Source organism: Limulus polyphemus, unplaced genomic scaffold (genome assembly GCF_000517525.1).
Source record: "Limulus polyphemus unplaced genomic scaffold, Limulus_polyphemus-2.1.2 Scaffold429, whole genome shotgun sequence".
Classification (NCBI taxonomy): Eukaryota; Metazoa; Arthropoda; class Merostomata; order Xiphosura; family Limulidae; genus Limulus; species Limulus polyphemus.
Genome location: NW_013666039.1, coordinates 585,293 through 603,213, shown reverse-complemented (window position 1 = coordinate 603,213; position 17,921 = coordinate 585,293). Strand labels below are relative to the sequence as shown.

Below are 17,921 nucleotides of genomic sequence, written 5' to 3'. Positions count from 1 at the left end.
TGTCCCGTTGCTTCGTGGCCGGTCTTATATATACCAGACTACCCTATATCTAGTAATCTCCCGACAGTTCACGAAGGTTCGAGAAGGACGTGGCGTGATACCAATCACGTGACCTCGCTGACGCAACAATATGATAAAGTAAGCCTAAGTTGGTTATTTCCATAGAGCTTGAGTGAATAATGATTTGAACCAAAGTTTAAAAGAATTATGAGTTTAATGTGATTTATAGTATAAACTAGTTAAACACAGAAGTTATTGTAGTCACAATATATTGATTTATCAGTTCTAAAGTCCTGTAAATTGTATTAATTTCTCTTAAAATGATGCTAAAGAACATGCTAATTTTCAACAATATTTTAAGGAAATATCTAATATAATTGAGTTTTTATGAACAAAAAGTTAGTCTTTCTGTTTGACGTAGTTTATTACAAATTGATATTGGTAACCAGGTGACAAAGATTTAAGTAACAACATAGTTCGTTATGTATATTTGAAAGTGTTTTATTTTAAGAGTGATTTTGATCTAGTACTTTAATTAATTTGTTCCAACTCTAGGTACACCATTCTTCACTAAACCAGAATTACTGTCAAAGGCCTTCATTGTTGTTCCTGCTGGAAAAAGTGTGACTCTTGCTTGTCCTGCTGATGGATTTCCAAAGCCAAATATAATGTGGTTGAAAGACTCAAGTCCAATTGTTCGTTTTATTGGCAAACAAGTAAGCTGCTAAGCAATTAATGAGGATGTGGAAATGACATGGTAATTTATCAACATATGAAGGAATTTAATAACTTATTGTCTTTTAATTGGACAACATAAATCCAACTAAATTGTTGCTAAGTAATTTATAATTTCAGGTTAAGTTCCTAGTAAACAACAAAATCAATAGAGTGGATTTTGAAGAAATTATTTTAATTGTTAAGTGGTTTTATTTTAATCACAAAAGATTTAAGTTGTGAGATAATTTGGAAATGTATGTAGTTTATAGCATTTCTCATATCTATATGTAGACTATCTATAAAGGCTGGAATATGACAATGAACCTTGTTGGCCCTGATGATAAAGGAAACTATACATGTGTTGTTGAAAATAGTAAGGGTAAAATCAGCTGGACTTTTGAAGTTGAAGTTCAAGGTATGATTGATATAGTTTTTTGCCTTTTAAAGAGTTGTTGATTTTTTTATTCAATAAACTATAGTAGGTTAGCCATATTTTTTATGTTATTTTCCATTTTCATTATTTATTAAACCCTTTGTTTACAATAGGTTATGAAAATTCAAAATACCCAGAAGTGAAAATATCAAACTTAATGTTTTTCATCCTAAGAGGATCTCTTTCTATTATAGTATTAATTTTATAAAGCAGACTCACTGTAGAGAAAGAATTAGTTGGTATAGTTGCGAAATTAACGGAGTTTTTTTCACTATTAAACTCAACCATCTGACCTATTTTTAAAAAAGTGTTAAAATTTCAATTTTTCAGTACTTATGACCTGTAATTCATGAAATTAAAAAGAGAACAGATAAAGTTTGAATTATGTTTTCTCTTCAGAGCTTTAACCTAAAGACCTATAATGTGAGATTGTTATCTAGAAGAACAGGCAAGATTTGAATTATAAATGTTTTTCTTTTCAGAGCGTTTGACCCGAAGACCTATAATTCGAGATGGCTACCCATCAAATCAAACAGTATATGTAGGAGAACAAGCAAAATTTCAATGCCGTTTCTACAGTGACTTACACCCTCACATACGTTGGTTAAGATATTATATGGTGAATGGATCTTATACAGATGCTAATGGAAGCCTCTATGTTCATGTTATCGAGGTTTGTTTATATTCTCTTCTCTCTGTATGCATAGTAAAGCACAGAAAAAAAGTTGAAAATATTACAAAAAAAAACAAAGGTTATTTTAAATAAGAAGTTACTTGTGCTATAATATACATACAGCTGGTAATTTAATGTTTGCAGAGAAACTGAATTATGGCACATAATAACTATTGGAATGATCTTGTTCCATACTTTTGTACAATCAACAATAGCTTTGACTAGCTCCGTTACTGGGAACTGTTTATTAATACAGAAAATTGAATTACACAAGACAATTCATAAATATGGGATGTGAAATTTATATGCTGAGGGGTGGATTCATTAAGACACCAGTAGTAATGAAAAATTACTAACACGTAACATTTATCTTAAATTGGCTGTAAAGAATTTATTACCACAGTTCAGCATACACCAATGTCACATGTTTAAAATCATTAGCATAAAATTACGTCACAATTCAATCAACAATATAACCATATTGTACAAAGCATGTGATTATAGATTTACAATATACTGTAGTTTCAGTTAAGACAAGGTGATTGCACAAAGTGTAAATAGGAAACTTGTAAGTTATTAGTAATAGAAGGTATGTGTGTGTAATGATATGATTATATGTCAGTAGATGCCTACACCTGAAGGAAGAGATAATGATAACATACTTCCTTACACTAAATTGTTTTACTTTATGCTCATTATCATGCACATGTTTTACTTGAAAGGATTTTATTTTTTATACAACTGATTAATAAATTTAACAGCTAAGCTTATGTTATTAGAGTAACTTACATTTATTTTGCTTATCTACAACTTGTTTTAATTCATTTAAACGTTTAATCATCCCACAGAAAGTGCAACACAAATTATTTTATTCAAAGCCAGGTTTGAGTTTTAAAGTATTCCATTTAAGATGTAATTATAGCCAAAATTTCAGTTTTTAAACTGACTTCTTAACTTATTAGGAAATAAAGGTGATAGAAATAATTACATAGTCCTTTATTTTATTTAGCCCTAATACATCAAATGTACCTCTTCACTTATGTTTAATAAATGTAATTTATATGTGTATTGTAACTGATAATTATGATAAAAGACTAGTCTTCATGGATATCAACAACATGTCAGAAACACATGGACTACCTATACATATTAAGGTGGCCTGGCATGGCCAAGTGATTAGGGTCACAGGTTTGAATCCCCATCACATCAAACATGCTCGCCCTTTCTGCTGTGGAGGTATTATAATGTGATGGTCAATCCCATTATTTGTTGGTAAAAAGAGTAGCCCAAGAGTTGGCTGTGGGTGGTGATGACTAGCTGCCTTCCCTCTAGTTTTACACTGCTAAATTAGGGTTGGCTAGCACAGATAGCCCTCGTCTAGCTTTACGCAAAATTCAAAACAAACAAATAACCATATTAAGGTCTCAGAAAAAATGGTATCTGGATATACTGAAATCTTAATATAATGGACAATTTTAGTATACTGAACTTAGAGAAAATGTTTATTATATAAGCTCTAAATCTTACTTTTTTTCTTTTACACCATTCAGATTTACACCAAAAACAATTTTAATTACTTTTCATCATAAGAAATAAATAAAGTTCACCTTTCTTTTAAAAAAAGAAATTACAGATACAATTATTAAACTTATTATTTTTGTAATTATGGACATTTCCTTCTTTCTCATTTTCTAATCTACAAAAAAAATTAATATTCAGAGAGGTTAATATTTTGATTTGTGCTGATATCAGATGGTTAAAAAAATGGATAACATTTTTATTCTTGGTACTGTTCTTAATAAAAATGTGTTAATTAAAGAACTAGAATTTGATAATATTTCAGTTTTTATTAACTAGATGCTTTTTATATCTGCCTGAAAAGCCAGTGATATTGCAACAATTAAAGAAAACTCATCAAAAACATTTTAGAAATAATGCAAACAGCACAAAATAATTTGCATTATGAGTGTTTTAACTAATAAACCACTTGTAAAGTAATACTGTATGATTCACGTACATGCTTTCGTTGAAGATGACCTGGTGAGTAAGATACCTGAATTATTTTTGTTCTTTATGATGGATACTTAACTCATTACAATCTTTTTGTTAAATAATTCTTATTGTTTATTTTCTAGTGGTTATTCAATGTTGAAAGTCATAAAAGTAGAGGCTATTAAACCCCTAAACTTGCAGTAATGACACTTTTTTATATTTGTTAATTACACTTTGACAAACCTTAAAACACCTAGTATGCAGTATGATCTCAAATGTGCATCAAATTGTTTTTCAGTAGTATTTTTTGTAGAATAACTTCAGGAACTTACTTTTAAATGTACAAACATATTTTGAAGAGCCTCAAAATTTAAATTTTATCTTTTAAAAAAAATCCCTAATTATTGAAGTTCCAACATGGATTTATTAAAAAACAACTTATTATTAGTACCTTCTGTTTTTTCTGTGATATTTATACATCAGTCACAGCAATATAACAGGCTTAAAGCTGATCAAAATATTGTTCACCTGAGGCCTGATGAAAAGTTCTTAAGATGCTACTTTGGGATTATTTGATATTACGCAAGGAAGCCTTACTCATGGTTTTGTGTTTAATTTTGTTCCTTAGTGAAGTGTTTCGGGACAGTAGAAAAAATATTAGTCAGAGAAAATTAATAGTTTAAGTGTAAAAAAATGTAAATTGTGTTATGTCTAATGAGCTATTTTTATAAACCTAATAATATTGAAACCCCTTAGAGGATTAATAATAATAAAGGTTTTACATTGTGATCTGCTAATATAATTTCTCTCACTTAAAATATACAAGTATTTCATCACAAAAGGGAATAATTGCCAGTCTTAACTAATAACATTATTGAAAACTTCCAGAGTTGTTCTTTTTTATAATGTTTGAAGTTTCACTTTGAATATTAAGAACCATTTATTTAAAGTTTGTTGAAAGACAAAGGTATTTATTCTTAAAAAAACTTTGTTTTAATCATATTTATATTCCAGTTGTTTTTATAATGAGCATGTTTTTTCTTAAATGGATAATAGATTGCTTTTGCATTCAGACAATTAAATATTTATTTTTTACGAAGTAGTAGTTTTCTACTTAATAAATGTATGTTTAGGTTGTGTAATTTAATTTGTTAAAGGAACTTATTGCCTTTTATATTATTCCAATAACCAATCACTTTCTTTCAGAGTAACAATCAGAACATCACAGACCCTCATCTATTAGTAATCGATAATGTGACAAAAGAAGATGAAGGCTGGTATGGTTGTCTTGCCTGGAATTCTATTGGATTTTCTAACAGAAGTGTCTGGCTGTCTGTTCTTCCATGTAAGTCACTCATTCAGCTGCTTTATAATTTATTCAAGTATACACTTAACTTTTTTCATTTTTTATTATTATTTTTTTTTTAATATTGACATTGAATCTTCCATGAAATTTATCTGCCTGTAGGCTATGGGTGTATATTTCTTCAGTTTCTTTGAGGCATTCATCACCTCTGAGACCAAAACATTTTTTATCTATACACTCTACGCAGATGCATTTCATAGAAGATTCAAAGCCAGTATTATATAAAGTACTTAAACTTTTTTTAAGTACATAAATAAGTAAGTAATAATTATATTTAACAATTAATTATTGATTGCAAGCCAATCGATCATAGTTTTTTATATATACATTTAAAGGAGCAAGGTAAATTTTCTTTATCCAAAAGGTGTCAGGACAAAGTTATATTATTTGTAATGGGGACAAATGGATGTAACAACTTGAATTGTAAATCAGTAAAGAGATGAAACTGTGTTATTTAAAAAGTGCTTACATTAGTTAAATCCTATATTAACTTGTTTTGTTTAGAACTAATGCTTTTTGCAATTTATTTTATGATTCTTGTCTTTAAGGATTGCATTTTTGATTAAAAAAAAAAAGGAGTAATTGGTAGTGAGAGATCTCATAAGTGATTAGTGGTATTTGCTAATTGACTAATCAATGGCCCCTTAATCAATTACATGTGATTAATTGATTATTACAGTGTTCCTTAAACCATGGTATGTACAAGAATGTAATAAAAAGTTTGGTGGTAGGTGCTACAACACAAATGCCTTTCCTCTATTCAGCAGTTAAAAAAGTAAAAAAGGTTGGCAGCTGATGCCAAACAGTTTCCTTCCCTCTAATTAGCTGTTCAAAAAGTAAAAAAAAAGTTTGCTGGCAGCTTCTGCCAAACAGTTGCCTCTAGTCAGCAGTTCAAAATTAGTGACAGTGGCAGATAGCCTTGGTAGCTTTGCCATAACAAAGAAAGGTGAACGAGTTTGATGGCAATATTGTGATTACTTAGATAGTTGGAATAATTGAAAATAATAATAACAGGAAACCATAATTTTGATATGGTACATTACCTCCTTTCACATAAATAGCTATTCTCATTCAGTTTTGCTCTTTATATGTAAAAAACAAAATTATGCATGCCACAAGCCTTTTATCTTCCCTCCATTGGAATTGACTAATTCCAATGCTTCTCTCTTGCAAATCATCATGCATCAACCCTCCACCAATAGGAGTGCAACATACACTCATGACACATGTGACTCTATTCACTTCTCGTTTGGCAGTACACTGTTCAGACTTTTTTGTTGTTTTTATGCTCTTTGTGTGAATCGTTTTCGTGATTTTAATAGTTTAATTTCCAAAGTGGGATTTCTTCATTACCTTTTTCTTTTTACATTGAGGAAATCTTTTAACTTTATTTCACAGTCTTTATTTTCTTTTTCTCACACTCTCATATTTTACATCAAACAGTTTTGTTAGATTTCCATGTTTCTACAATGAATTCTGAGGTTCGTGTTCCCACTTCAGGTGTTATAGCTCTAGCACTATTTTTAGTGGCAGCAAGTGGGAGACTTGTCGTTGGATTTTTCTACTATTATCTATTGTGAGATTGATTGTTATATGGATCAACCTTCTTCTCCTGGACTTGCCCCACTAATCTTCCTGAAGGCAGATGAAAATTTGATAGCTTTTATACACCATCAGATTTGCTGTGTCTTTCCCTACTCCTCCTGCAGAATCACCTAAGCCTAATACGACATTTTCGACATTATTTCTTAGGGATGTGATGTTTTATCCAATTCCCAGTTTTTTTACGATTCCTTATTACCTTTGGCTCGTTTGTCATCTTTGGCTCTTGCTTTACACACATGGTTTCACTGTTCTTGAGATCTTTTGGGTCGCGATGCAACCTTGTCTTGGGTGCATTTGCTGACTCTTTCTTTTCGGGATTTGCATATTTTTACTTTGGTGATATGTTTTCTATCTTCTATCTGAGACTTTGGAATCTCATGTGTAATCTGTGTGTCAACACTCTATCCTTTCCTCTTTGGTTTCACATTTGTTGCAGTTGGAGCCACAACAAGCCCATATTCCTTTTCCATCCTGGTCCTTCTTCCACGGATTTCTCATCCCGTCGTTTTATTCAACGTCAATGAGCATGTCGCCAAAAGTATCAGAAACTAACTAGTGGGTTCTGGTCCAGTGGAAGCTTGACTGTATGATTTTGTTACCCTTTAGTGATCTTTCACTAAAGATCCATGGGTTCCTTTGGTTTTATTAGAGCTATTTCTCCACCTCCTTTGTCTCTGGTATCCTTCCCCATGATTTGGGATCCTGCTCACCAGCCAGCATCCGTCTGAGATGGTACAAGATTTTTTGTCTCAATTGGCCATTGCACCTGTTCATAATATTTCACCAGGCTTTTATTCCAGGCTGTTTGTTGTCCTCTTGCCAAACCTTGATTATGGCCTGTAGTAGGTTTGTCCCACCTCAATCTAATTTTCAACCATTCCCATTTTACCTTGGGGTCGTTTTTCACCCTTAGGTGGGCTTTTTCTCCAGGTTTATAGATGACCAAGAGGAATGTCACGAATGCTTATTTGCATATCCCGATATCTCATCACTCGCAACCCTCTCTTTGGTTTATTCTCCATGGGGTGGTTTATCTGTTTCAGGCACTGCCCTTTGGACTTGCTTCGGCCCTATATGTTTTGTTGGGTGTTCAGAGCATTCATTCATCACTTGCAGGCTCTTGGGCTTTGCTTTCCTCTTTTTTGGATCACTGGTTACTGTTAGATCGTGATGAACAGGAGTTCGCCTGTTACTCTTATCAGCTGCTCCTGGAGGTGACTATAATGGACTGGTTAATCAAGTTGGAGAAGTCCTTACTGCACCGTATCCAATATCTTGTCCATATGGGTGTTTTTCTTTTTCTACACCTATCTGTCGATTTTGTTTGATAGGTTTTCAGTTCTATTGCAGCTTGTGAGGTTTTATTGCTTTTGAGGATGTGATCTTCCATGATAGCCCTTATCCTCTTCGGTCAGGCTCATATGGCGGGCTCTTTCGTGTGCTCTTCACGACCAGTAGAATCTTGCAAGGGATCCTTTATTGGCTCTTATTAGCCTTCCTCCTATCCTTGTCGACGATTGTCATTGGTGGTTAGATAAGACTCCTAGGTCGGCAGTTGTGATGCTTCCTCCTCATCATCAGGATTTTCACATTTCATTGATGCAACCCTTCGGTGATGGGGGGGCATGGGCTGATCAACAGGGGGTTTTGGTCTGTGGCTGAGAGGTCTTATCATATTAACATCCTGGAGCTTTTCACTGTTAGTGATGTTTTGCTTCATTTTCTCCATCTGGCCATAAATCGTCTGGTGATGATCCAGGGTGGCACCTGTTCTCCATCCCTTTGTATTCATACATTGGATTTTCTTTTTGGGCCCAGATGCTCTAGTCATTTCATTGCGTGTTATGATCTGGGTTCTTGTCCAGGCAACATCTACCCAATGGAGTGATCTTTTGATCCTCTTGTTTTCCAGTGACATTAACTTCAGTGGGGTATTATTCCCATTGAGGCTTTTGCTATGACCCTTAACCACAAATTGCCTTGGTTTTGGTCTCCAGTTCCTTGTCTTCTTGCTCTGGCTATCGATGTTTCTAGCCAGGATTGGACCAACATATTTGTCTATCCTCCCATTCCCCTTCTTCTCCAGTAATTTCGATCATTCTTGACACTGTCTCTTTCCTGGCCATCTCAGCTGTGCTTTCCGAGGCTTCTCCAACTCCAACTTCCACCTCCATTACCTCTTTCTCTGACTCCTTCCCTTCTTTGCCATTCTCAATCACTAGTGTCCTCCCTCTTCATGCCTGGTTTTCCTCTGGTCCTTGACGAGGAGATCTGGCTTCTCCCAATGGTTAGCTTCTTTTCTGGCTAGTTTCATTCACTCTTTCTACATGGAAGTTTCTTAACACAAATGGAACATTTTTCCATTGTTGGTTTCTGGGTCCAGGGATTTTGTCATGTTCTTCGTCATGCAGATTTCCTCACTTGACTTTTGTGTCAGAGGTTTTCTGTCTCCTAGATCTTGAATTTTTGGGCAGCCCTGACCCACACCTTTCATTTTTCCTGATCCCGCAGGCATTTACCTCTCCTACACTTCACCTGTAGATATGTTCCTTCTGGATTTGCCATCCACCACAGCAGGCTATCACTCTGGATGGGAATATTAATTGGTCCTGCACTGCCTCACATTGCCTATGTTCTAACCACTCTGCCACTGTTCCTTGTTTCCCCTCCTCTTATGTTTTCCATCCTTCTCCTACTTGCCTGCAGACATTGGGGCTATTTAATTGCCATCGATGTTTCACATACTCTTTATCCTTCTCTGTATCTTCTCTCTGGATCATTTTTCCTTCCTAATTTTTCAGTGGCTCATGAGGATAAGTCCTCCATTTAGCCGCTTTACCTTCCTTCCGTTTCACACCTTTATCCTCATTCTGATCCATATAGACCTCTATGTCTTGTATATGCTCTTCTCTGTTATGTTGCCCACATGTCTTCCTTTATGGTGTCCATTACTACCTTTTTCTTCCTTGGCAGCTGTCCTCTGTTTGTGGTCATTCTCCTTCCACCTTCACCAATTTGGTTCAGCTCTTAATTCAATTGGCTTCTTCCTCCTGTACTTCCGGGTGTCTTCTCATCCAATTCGACACCTTACCTTTTCACTGGTGTTTCATCTTCATTGTCCCTTGGAGGTACTTCTTCAATCGGGCATGTGGATTACCTATGATGTGTTCATCTCTCACTATTTACTATGGGTTTTGGATTGTAGTTGACTCGCTACTGGTATGATCCTCTTTCTTACCCCCACATTGGATGTCAGTTCCTGGTGGCCTAGGTTTTGTATTGTAGTTGACTTGCTTAGTGTATGATCCTCATCCTAACTCCCACGTGGATGTCATATCCCAGTGGCATGGGTTTTGGATGTAGTTGACTTGCTGTGTATGGTCTGTTGGACCCTAGCTACTCTACACCTAGAGGCACATCCTTTTAATTTTACCCACTTTTATAATTAATGGGATAGAGTTGCATAAATATTATATGGTTCAGATCACTATCTGACACTAGTTTTTTCTTCTCCCCTTTGGATGTACTCCTCCATTTTCTGCCCATTTGTGCAATATCTTTCTACAATGGGCAAAGAGTATACCTGGTTCAGAAGTGGTGCGGTCCCCCACATCAAATCTTAGAATCTGACTGTTTCCTCTAAAGGAGTGTCCTTCACACACTTTTGAAGAATACTTCTTTCTTTCCGACTCACTTATCCCTCTACCTATTGAATATGGGATTCTAGCTATCTATGTCAACGGAGACAATGTACCGTATGAGAAGTTATAATTTTCCTATACTGAAAATGTATTTCTGATAAGTACTTACCTAATCTCACACTTCCCTCCCTTCTTCCTCACTCAATTCTGGTGCTATTACCTTCTGCCAATACTCAAAATGATAGTTCAGTAAAAGTGAATAGAGGGAGTCGCATGCATCATGAGAGTATGTCACCCTCTTATTAGTGTATGGCTGACGCATTATAATTTGCATGAGAGATGCATTGGAATCAGTCAATTCCAATGGAGGGTAGATAAAAGGCTTGTGGCATGCATAAATATTTTTTTGTATATAGAAGGCAGCAATGTACGAGAATAGCTACTTATGTGAGGGGAGGTAAGTACCTATTGGAAATATATTTTCAGTATAGGAAAATTAAACTTTTGATTATTTTCATGAAAACTGATATAATTAGAATTTTGATTAATCAGTTGTTGGAAAAACTGAAAATCAGAAACACTAAATTTGGCTAATCAATTTAACTATTATTTTTAGATTGATTAAGTTCCATGACATTAATCAATGTAATCACTGCTCATAGATAATTGATTAACGTGCCCAGCTGTACTTATAAACTAATTACTATAGAAACATATTCTGGAAATATGTATTAACATTTCACAGTACAACAACTTGTAAGTAACTTAAATGTGTTTCACCAAAACAAGTAATGTTTTAAAATTATTCATCATTATGAGCTTATGGCTGTTTATTGCCTTTTAACAGCTACTCGTTATAACATACAGTTTGATTGTTTGTTGTGGTAGAGTGTTAAATTATTCCATGAGCATTAAGGTGTAAGCCAGTACATATGTGAATATAATTTCAAAAATTACATAGCGTATAGTTTTTTTCCAAAAAGATGTATGTAATTTTTTAATTAAATTCACATATATACTAGCTTACACCTTAATGCTCATGAAAGAACTTAATACAATAAACTGTATGTTATAATGGGTAGCAATCAGCCCATAATGATGAACAACTTTAAAACGTTATTTGTTTTGATGAAACACAATCGGGTTACATAAAAAGTGTAGACCAGTAAATATGTGAATTTAATTTCATACATCTTTTTTGGAAAGAACTATCTCTTAGTTATTAACCTAATGTACGGTAAAATTAGATACATGTAAGACAGCAGATAGAATTAATCTTGCATTTTTTGTGTTTATTAAATTTTTCATATAAACTATTTTATGCTACTTTTTATTAAGCATTGATTTAAACCTTTTTTTTTCTTTTTCTGAAGTCATCGCTCAACTTACCTAGTGGTATGGTTACTTATGAGACATTATAATGTATATTTTAATATTCAAGCACAAAAAATATTTTTTGTATGTTTTAACATTAGATTACTTGTCTTATTCTTAAACTAAAATAGTAACTGAGGGTATTATACTTTTTTTTTATACAATCAGTGCCTGAAAGTGTTGGAGAAAGCAATGTGGTGGAAGTTTCTACCTTTTCTTGGATGGTGTTAGTGGTTGTGTTCTCAAGTATGCTAGTGCTGATTTTACTCAGTGTTATCTTGTGTCGATACCAACTCACTAAACAGCAGAAAAACAAAGTCAATCTAATAACTACACAGAACCAAATCATCATCAAAAAGAAAGTTATCCTAGAAAAACATGTAAGTTCCTATACTTCTTTAAACAGAACATTCACTTATTTAAATCTATAAATATGAGATAAAGTTTCAAACTCATATTGATGATGTTTCAAATTTAAACTTGACATTTTCAAACTATGTACAGGTAAAAAGTAACAATTTGAAGTAAGTGCTTCATACAATACAACATTTGTATGAGAAAAAGTTAAAAGTTTTGAAATAAGCTATATTCAGTAAGTAATAGCTTTTAACGAATCTTTTTTTTCCCTCATCTGACCTGACAATATCATAAAAATTGTGTAAACTTAAGCACCACAAAAATCATACTTGTAATAATAATTTGTTTGTAATACAACTTAAGTTAATATTATTTAAAGTGGCTGTGTAACAAGATATGTTTCATATTGTTACGCCTCCGTTGTTAGTTAATTTTCCGTATAATTTCTTTCTGAAGAAACTTTAGCGATACAAGTCCTTTCTTAATAAAACTGGTTTATTCTTTCTAAATACAACTTTGCAATACACTTAATTTCCATGGTCACGCTATAACAAACGCTATAATTCACAACAAACGTCTCACGTGCTCAACAATACGTCTCTCTCTCTCTGTCCGCAGTTCAATTACACATTGTTGCCGTCATGTCCTGACCGTCTTATATGTACAGAATACCGAAATCTAGCAACCTCCCGAGGCTTCGCGAACCTTCGAGAATATAACGTGTTACTAGCATCACGTGACCTTCGCTGTCGTAACAATATTATGATATGTTTGACCTGTATACACATTTAGTTTAGTTTTTTATTTCATCTGTTTTAATGTAGGATTATAATACTAATAAGAAGTTGTGATTCACTTCTCTAAGATTTTTAGTTTCTCCTCTCATTGTTTTTTTATTTTGCTTTGTTTTGAAGGAAACTGACAAATCAGAACAATCAATAGCACCACTTGTTAAGATAGATGTGATGCAGGGCTATCCATCTTCAAATAGAACTTCAGTATCTGAATATGAAATTCCACCAGACCCACTGTGGGAGTTTCCTAGAGAAAGGTATTTGTTTTATTCAGATGTTTTGTTCTCTAATATTCCTTGTGTTTGTCACTTGCTCCTGCTCCGTAAAAGATTTGATGAAGATCTTTAAAATAAATTTAATTGTAAGATATAAAAATACTTTTTGAAAATTAAATCATAACTGTCTAAAATTGTAGGTTTGGTCATGCCCAAACGTTGATGTCTTGGATAGTCTGACAGAGTACAAGATTTTTATTTCTTATATTTTTCAGTTCAACTGGAATTTAAAAAATTATTAGCTTGTTCTCTTTGATTGCAAAACTTATGTGTCATAATGTTTACAGTCATTTTAATGGAGATTCCAGTTTTAGTAACTTTACTTAAATAAATGTGTAGAACTTTTTCAGTGTATTTCTAACTCAAAGTTAAAATTTTCTTCTTTTAACATCAGAACACATTATTTTCTAAAATATATATACCTTTCTGAAAGTAATTAATGCTTTTGTTTTATATGGTATTAAATATGAAAATTCACTGTTTAAGTTTCGAGGACAAAAAGTCATGAATTATATTACTTCTAGAGAATTACTATTGAAATGTTAGTATAAATTTTTAAGTCACTAAATTTTAAAATTTTTAATCTTTTTATGTCACCATTTGTTTAAATGAAAAATTTGTGCATTTTTGTGCACTAAATTGATTTTATAAATTCAGATTTTACAGAATTACTAAACTCCCTGTTTAATGTTAGTTAAAGTGACTGTTTTATAAATTTTTCCTTAGAATTACATACAATTGTGATATAAAAGTTTCAAACTTGAAATGATATTAGACTGTCAAGTTTAAAATGGTTCTAGTGACTGAAGCTTAAACATTGTTTAACTACACTCTTCATTAAATATTGTTTATTCATTTCAGAATAGTCTTGGGTAATGTGCTCGGTGAAGGAGCTTTTGGACAAGTCAGGAAGGGAGATGCATATGGATTAACAAATAAAGAAGGTCCATCTGTTGTGGCTGTGAAGATGTTGAAAGGTATATAAAAAGCTAGATTCATAATTACAGAACAAAGAATATAAAAACACAAATGATGAGGACTATGTTTGAATTATGATTTTACACAGTTCTCTCCTTATTGGAGTCTTTGCAAAATAAAGTATTTGGTTTGTGAAAATTCCTATTACTTCAACCCAAAAATATCAGTTGATTACAAAAACTTGTGGAATTATTTTTAAGTTTTTGTCTGAATATAATGGTAAATGTTTGAGTGATTGTGATGTTAATGAGAGTTTTGTTTTTCTGAAAAAGATGCCCATACTGATCAGGAACTTGCTAATTTGGTATCAGAAATGGAAGTTATGAAGATGATTGGAAAGCATGTGAATATCATCAATCTTTTAGGCTGTTGTACTCATGATGGTAGGTGATACTTCTTACTTTAGTTTTTCATTAATAATAATAATAATTGAAATAATGATTTTATAGTAAAAAACTAATTTTTAGAAATTAATATCATAATGTTTTAAAATTTCATCTGAAAATTGCTTAATATTTGAGGTTAACTTTCTGTAAGATAAGCAAAGATGGACTTAAAAGTTATTTCACTGCAGAACACATAAATGATACTCAAAAGTATTATTCATAATCATTTTTAGTATACTGTTCTAGTGAAGTCAAAGGTACAACTTTCAGCACATTAAATGAATATTCTTCAGTTATGTAAGTTGGTTGTGTTGCTATTTTGTACAGATTTTAATATATTTCTACAGGCATGTGCATTTATCTTTAAATATTTAGGTAGCTTATGTATATTCAACATAAAGTATTTGTAGTATGTCAGAGTACAACATTTTTATAGGACCACTATATGTTGTTGTGGAATATGCACCTAATGGCAACTTGCGAGACTTTTTACGTGCTCACCGCCCTAGCTCAGGATATGAACGAGCTATTGGAATTGATTTGAAACCAAAGACTCTGATACAGAAAGACCTGATATCATTTGCCTACCAAGTTGCTCGTGGAATGGAATATTTGACTTCAAGAAAGGTATGCACTTCATTATGTTCTTTTCCTTTACTGTATATCTAGTAATATATTCCACAGGATTGTAAGTTGCATTGCAACAATGAGTCAGGGATAGTCTATTGGTTAGCTTATTAGGTTGTAGATTGGAGCATCCAAATTTGAGCTGTGATGTCACTGACTATACCTGACACTTTTAGCTGTTACTGTATTACAAGTGGCAGCCAGTTTCACTTTGAAGAACTGGACAAAACCCTTGTGACAGTGAGTGCTGCTTCTGACTGATTGCCCCCTCACTGTGGTCAGTAGTTAAAAATTGAACCCTAGGACTATTTAGCTTATGGTTCACAACATTTGAGGGACAACTAAGAGTCCTTTGGCTCATCATGGCTGTCCCATTTATTTTCTCAAACACCCATCTGCCAATACATCCAGCCCTGACTCCCTAAGTACTTGTTGCTTTGTGCAAATAAACCACAAAAACCTACCTACCCAAGTACTTGTAAACTCTCTCTTGAACTCTCCTGATCCCGTTGCATCTGCTACATCTGAAGGCAATCTATTCCAAATACTGACCAACCTGTTCAAAAAATAGAATTGCCTAATTTTCAAACAATTCCAACCCTACCAAATATATTTCCCCTTGTTCTACCACATATCTATTCCTTATGTAATTTTGAACACTTCAATCAGATTCTTTCTAACCCTTCTTTTTTCAATAGAAAATAATTTTAAGCAATTTAATCCTGTCCTTATAGGACAATCTCTTCATCCTAGGAGTCATTCTAGTAGTCCTACTTTGAACCATTTCCAACAACTCAGTGTCCTTCTTAAAGTAAGAAGCCCAACTGAATACAGTGCTTTGAATGAGGCCTAAATTGTCTCTAGACAACAACCTTTGACTTACATTTAATATTCCTGTAGATACAACACAAGATCCTAGTTGCTTTCTCATTTAGAACAATAAACCACCTGGAAGGCTTAAGAGATTGATTGACCAAAGCACAATATTCTTTTTTTCTAAACACTATTGAGTTGATTTCCATCAAGGTAGTGATTATAGCTTAAATTAGGGTAGCTCACATACATTACCATGCACTCAGCATAATTAAATAGTATCTGCTATGTATTTTCCAAATGGTCCAAATCTAGCATCTTCCTCACAGCTAATTACACAAAAAATTTAATATTGCCATCAAACTTGACCAATTTATTGACAATTTCTCTAGTAATATTCTTGTTGTATATCAAAAAAAGATTAAGGATTTTACCACAGAGCACTTTGGTGCTCCTCTTGCAACTCCAATCTAGTTTGACTGAGCTCCATTTATAACAAACCTTCCCCTAATCAATCATTAATCCATTGAGCTAACTTATCTCCTGCACAAACAGAAATAACTTTCTTTACTAGTCTTTTATGTGGCATTTTGTTGAAAGTGCTGTTCAGATTAAATATTCCAATTCCTATCGTAAAACAAGCCGTGAAATTGTTTGACTTTGTTAAAGTAGTGTGCATGTGCATCATTGACCACTTGTATTAAATATTATTTCAATCTATTAGTGAACAGATTCATAAAGGTTTCTTTAAATATTTGGTTCATGTATTTCCTACATAATGAACGAAACAAAAACTGTCATGCATTGATATGATTGTGAGGATTAGTAAAACAGTTTACACTGAAAATGATGTCTTCCACTTTGTATTAGTTATTAAAGAATTGACAGTAAGAAGTATAAGAACATCACTTATTCAAAATATTTTCTATAAAAATATTTTTTACTAATATGGATTTTTAACTTTTTCAGTGTATCCATCGAGACTTGGCAGCACGTAATGTTCTGGTTACAGAAGATAAAGTGATGAAGATAGCAGACTTTGGTTTGGCTCGAGATGTACATAACATAGATTACTACAAGAAGACCACAGATGTACGAGTTGATTCTGTTGGTTCTTAGATCAGCTTAAATACATTAGAAATTCTCTATTTTGATATTTCCTGGCAATCTCTTATTGCATTCTAATATATCTATAGTTTGGATCATCAAAAAAAATAAATGTTTTTAATGAAAAAAAAAGAAACTTGATACTCTGAGCAGTTTCAAAGGTAGACCTTTTCTTTTGCAATAAACTGAGTCAGAGCTGGTCAAGACCTTTCCCTATCAAGAGTAAACTGAGTTGCCTTTGAAGAAAGAAGATCTTTCTTCAGAAAGTAGTAGGATTATTGGGTTTATTATTTTGTGATTCATCATATTTTTGAGCCTGCATAATTTATTATTATAAAAAAATGTCGAAGGTAATTATTAACTTATTCTGTATAACAGACTTTTTTATAGAACTGTCATTACTAGATGCAAGTTAGCAACTCATGCTAATTCTTCTTGTAATTATTTTATCCTGTACTTTGCTAATTGAATGCTCTTAAATACTTTTCTGAATTAGCTGAGGAACATTTTATATTCTAGGGACGTCTTCCAGTGAAATGGATGGCACCAGAAGCTTTATTTGACAGAATTTACACAAGCCAAAGTGATGTGTAAGCTTTCTTTCTATTTTCTCTACTTCAAGAGTGAGTTATATTTTACATATCTGTGGTACCAATAATTAATGTAAGATGGCAAATTTCCACCGATATGCATGCTACATACTGTATTTATCGGTGTATAAGACATACTTTTTTACCCCAAAATTCTATGTCAAAATCTGCTTGCGTCCTATACACCGAAGTA

The 17,921-nt window shown here is 33.0% G+C and overlaps 1 protein-coding gene across 1 annotated transcript in view; it reads left to right on the top strand.

Annotated features, from left to right (window-relative positions):
- LOC106458212 (fibroblast growth factor receptor 3-like) overlaps positions 1 to 17,921 on the top strand; it is a 39,308-nt gene that overhangs the window by 13,075 nt on the left and 8,312 nt on the right. The window contains exons 4-14 of the mRNA XM_013917688.2: positions 556 to 716; positions 1,009 to 1,132; positions 1,633 to 1,823; positions 5,022 to 5,160; positions 11,970 to 12,181; positions 13,073 to 13,209; positions 14,089 to 14,204; positions 14,478 to 14,588; positions 15,028 to 15,218; positions 17,001 to 17,123; positions 17,658 to 17,728. Coding sequence (XP_013773142.2) covers positions 556 to 716; positions 1,009 to 1,132; positions 1,633 to 1,823; positions 5,022 to 5,160; positions 11,970 to 12,181; positions 13,073 to 13,209; positions 14,089 to 14,204; positions 14,478 to 14,588; positions 15,028 to 15,218; positions 17,001 to 17,123; positions 17,658 to 17,728 — 1,576 coding nt within the window. The remainder of the gene's footprint in view (positions 1 to 555; positions 717 to 1,008; positions 1,133 to 1,632; positions 1,824 to 5,021; positions 5,161 to 11,969; positions 12,182 to 13,072; positions 13,210 to 14,088; positions 14,205 to 14,477; positions 14,589 to 15,027; positions 15,219 to 17,000; positions 17,124 to 17,657; positions 17,729 to 17,921) is intronic.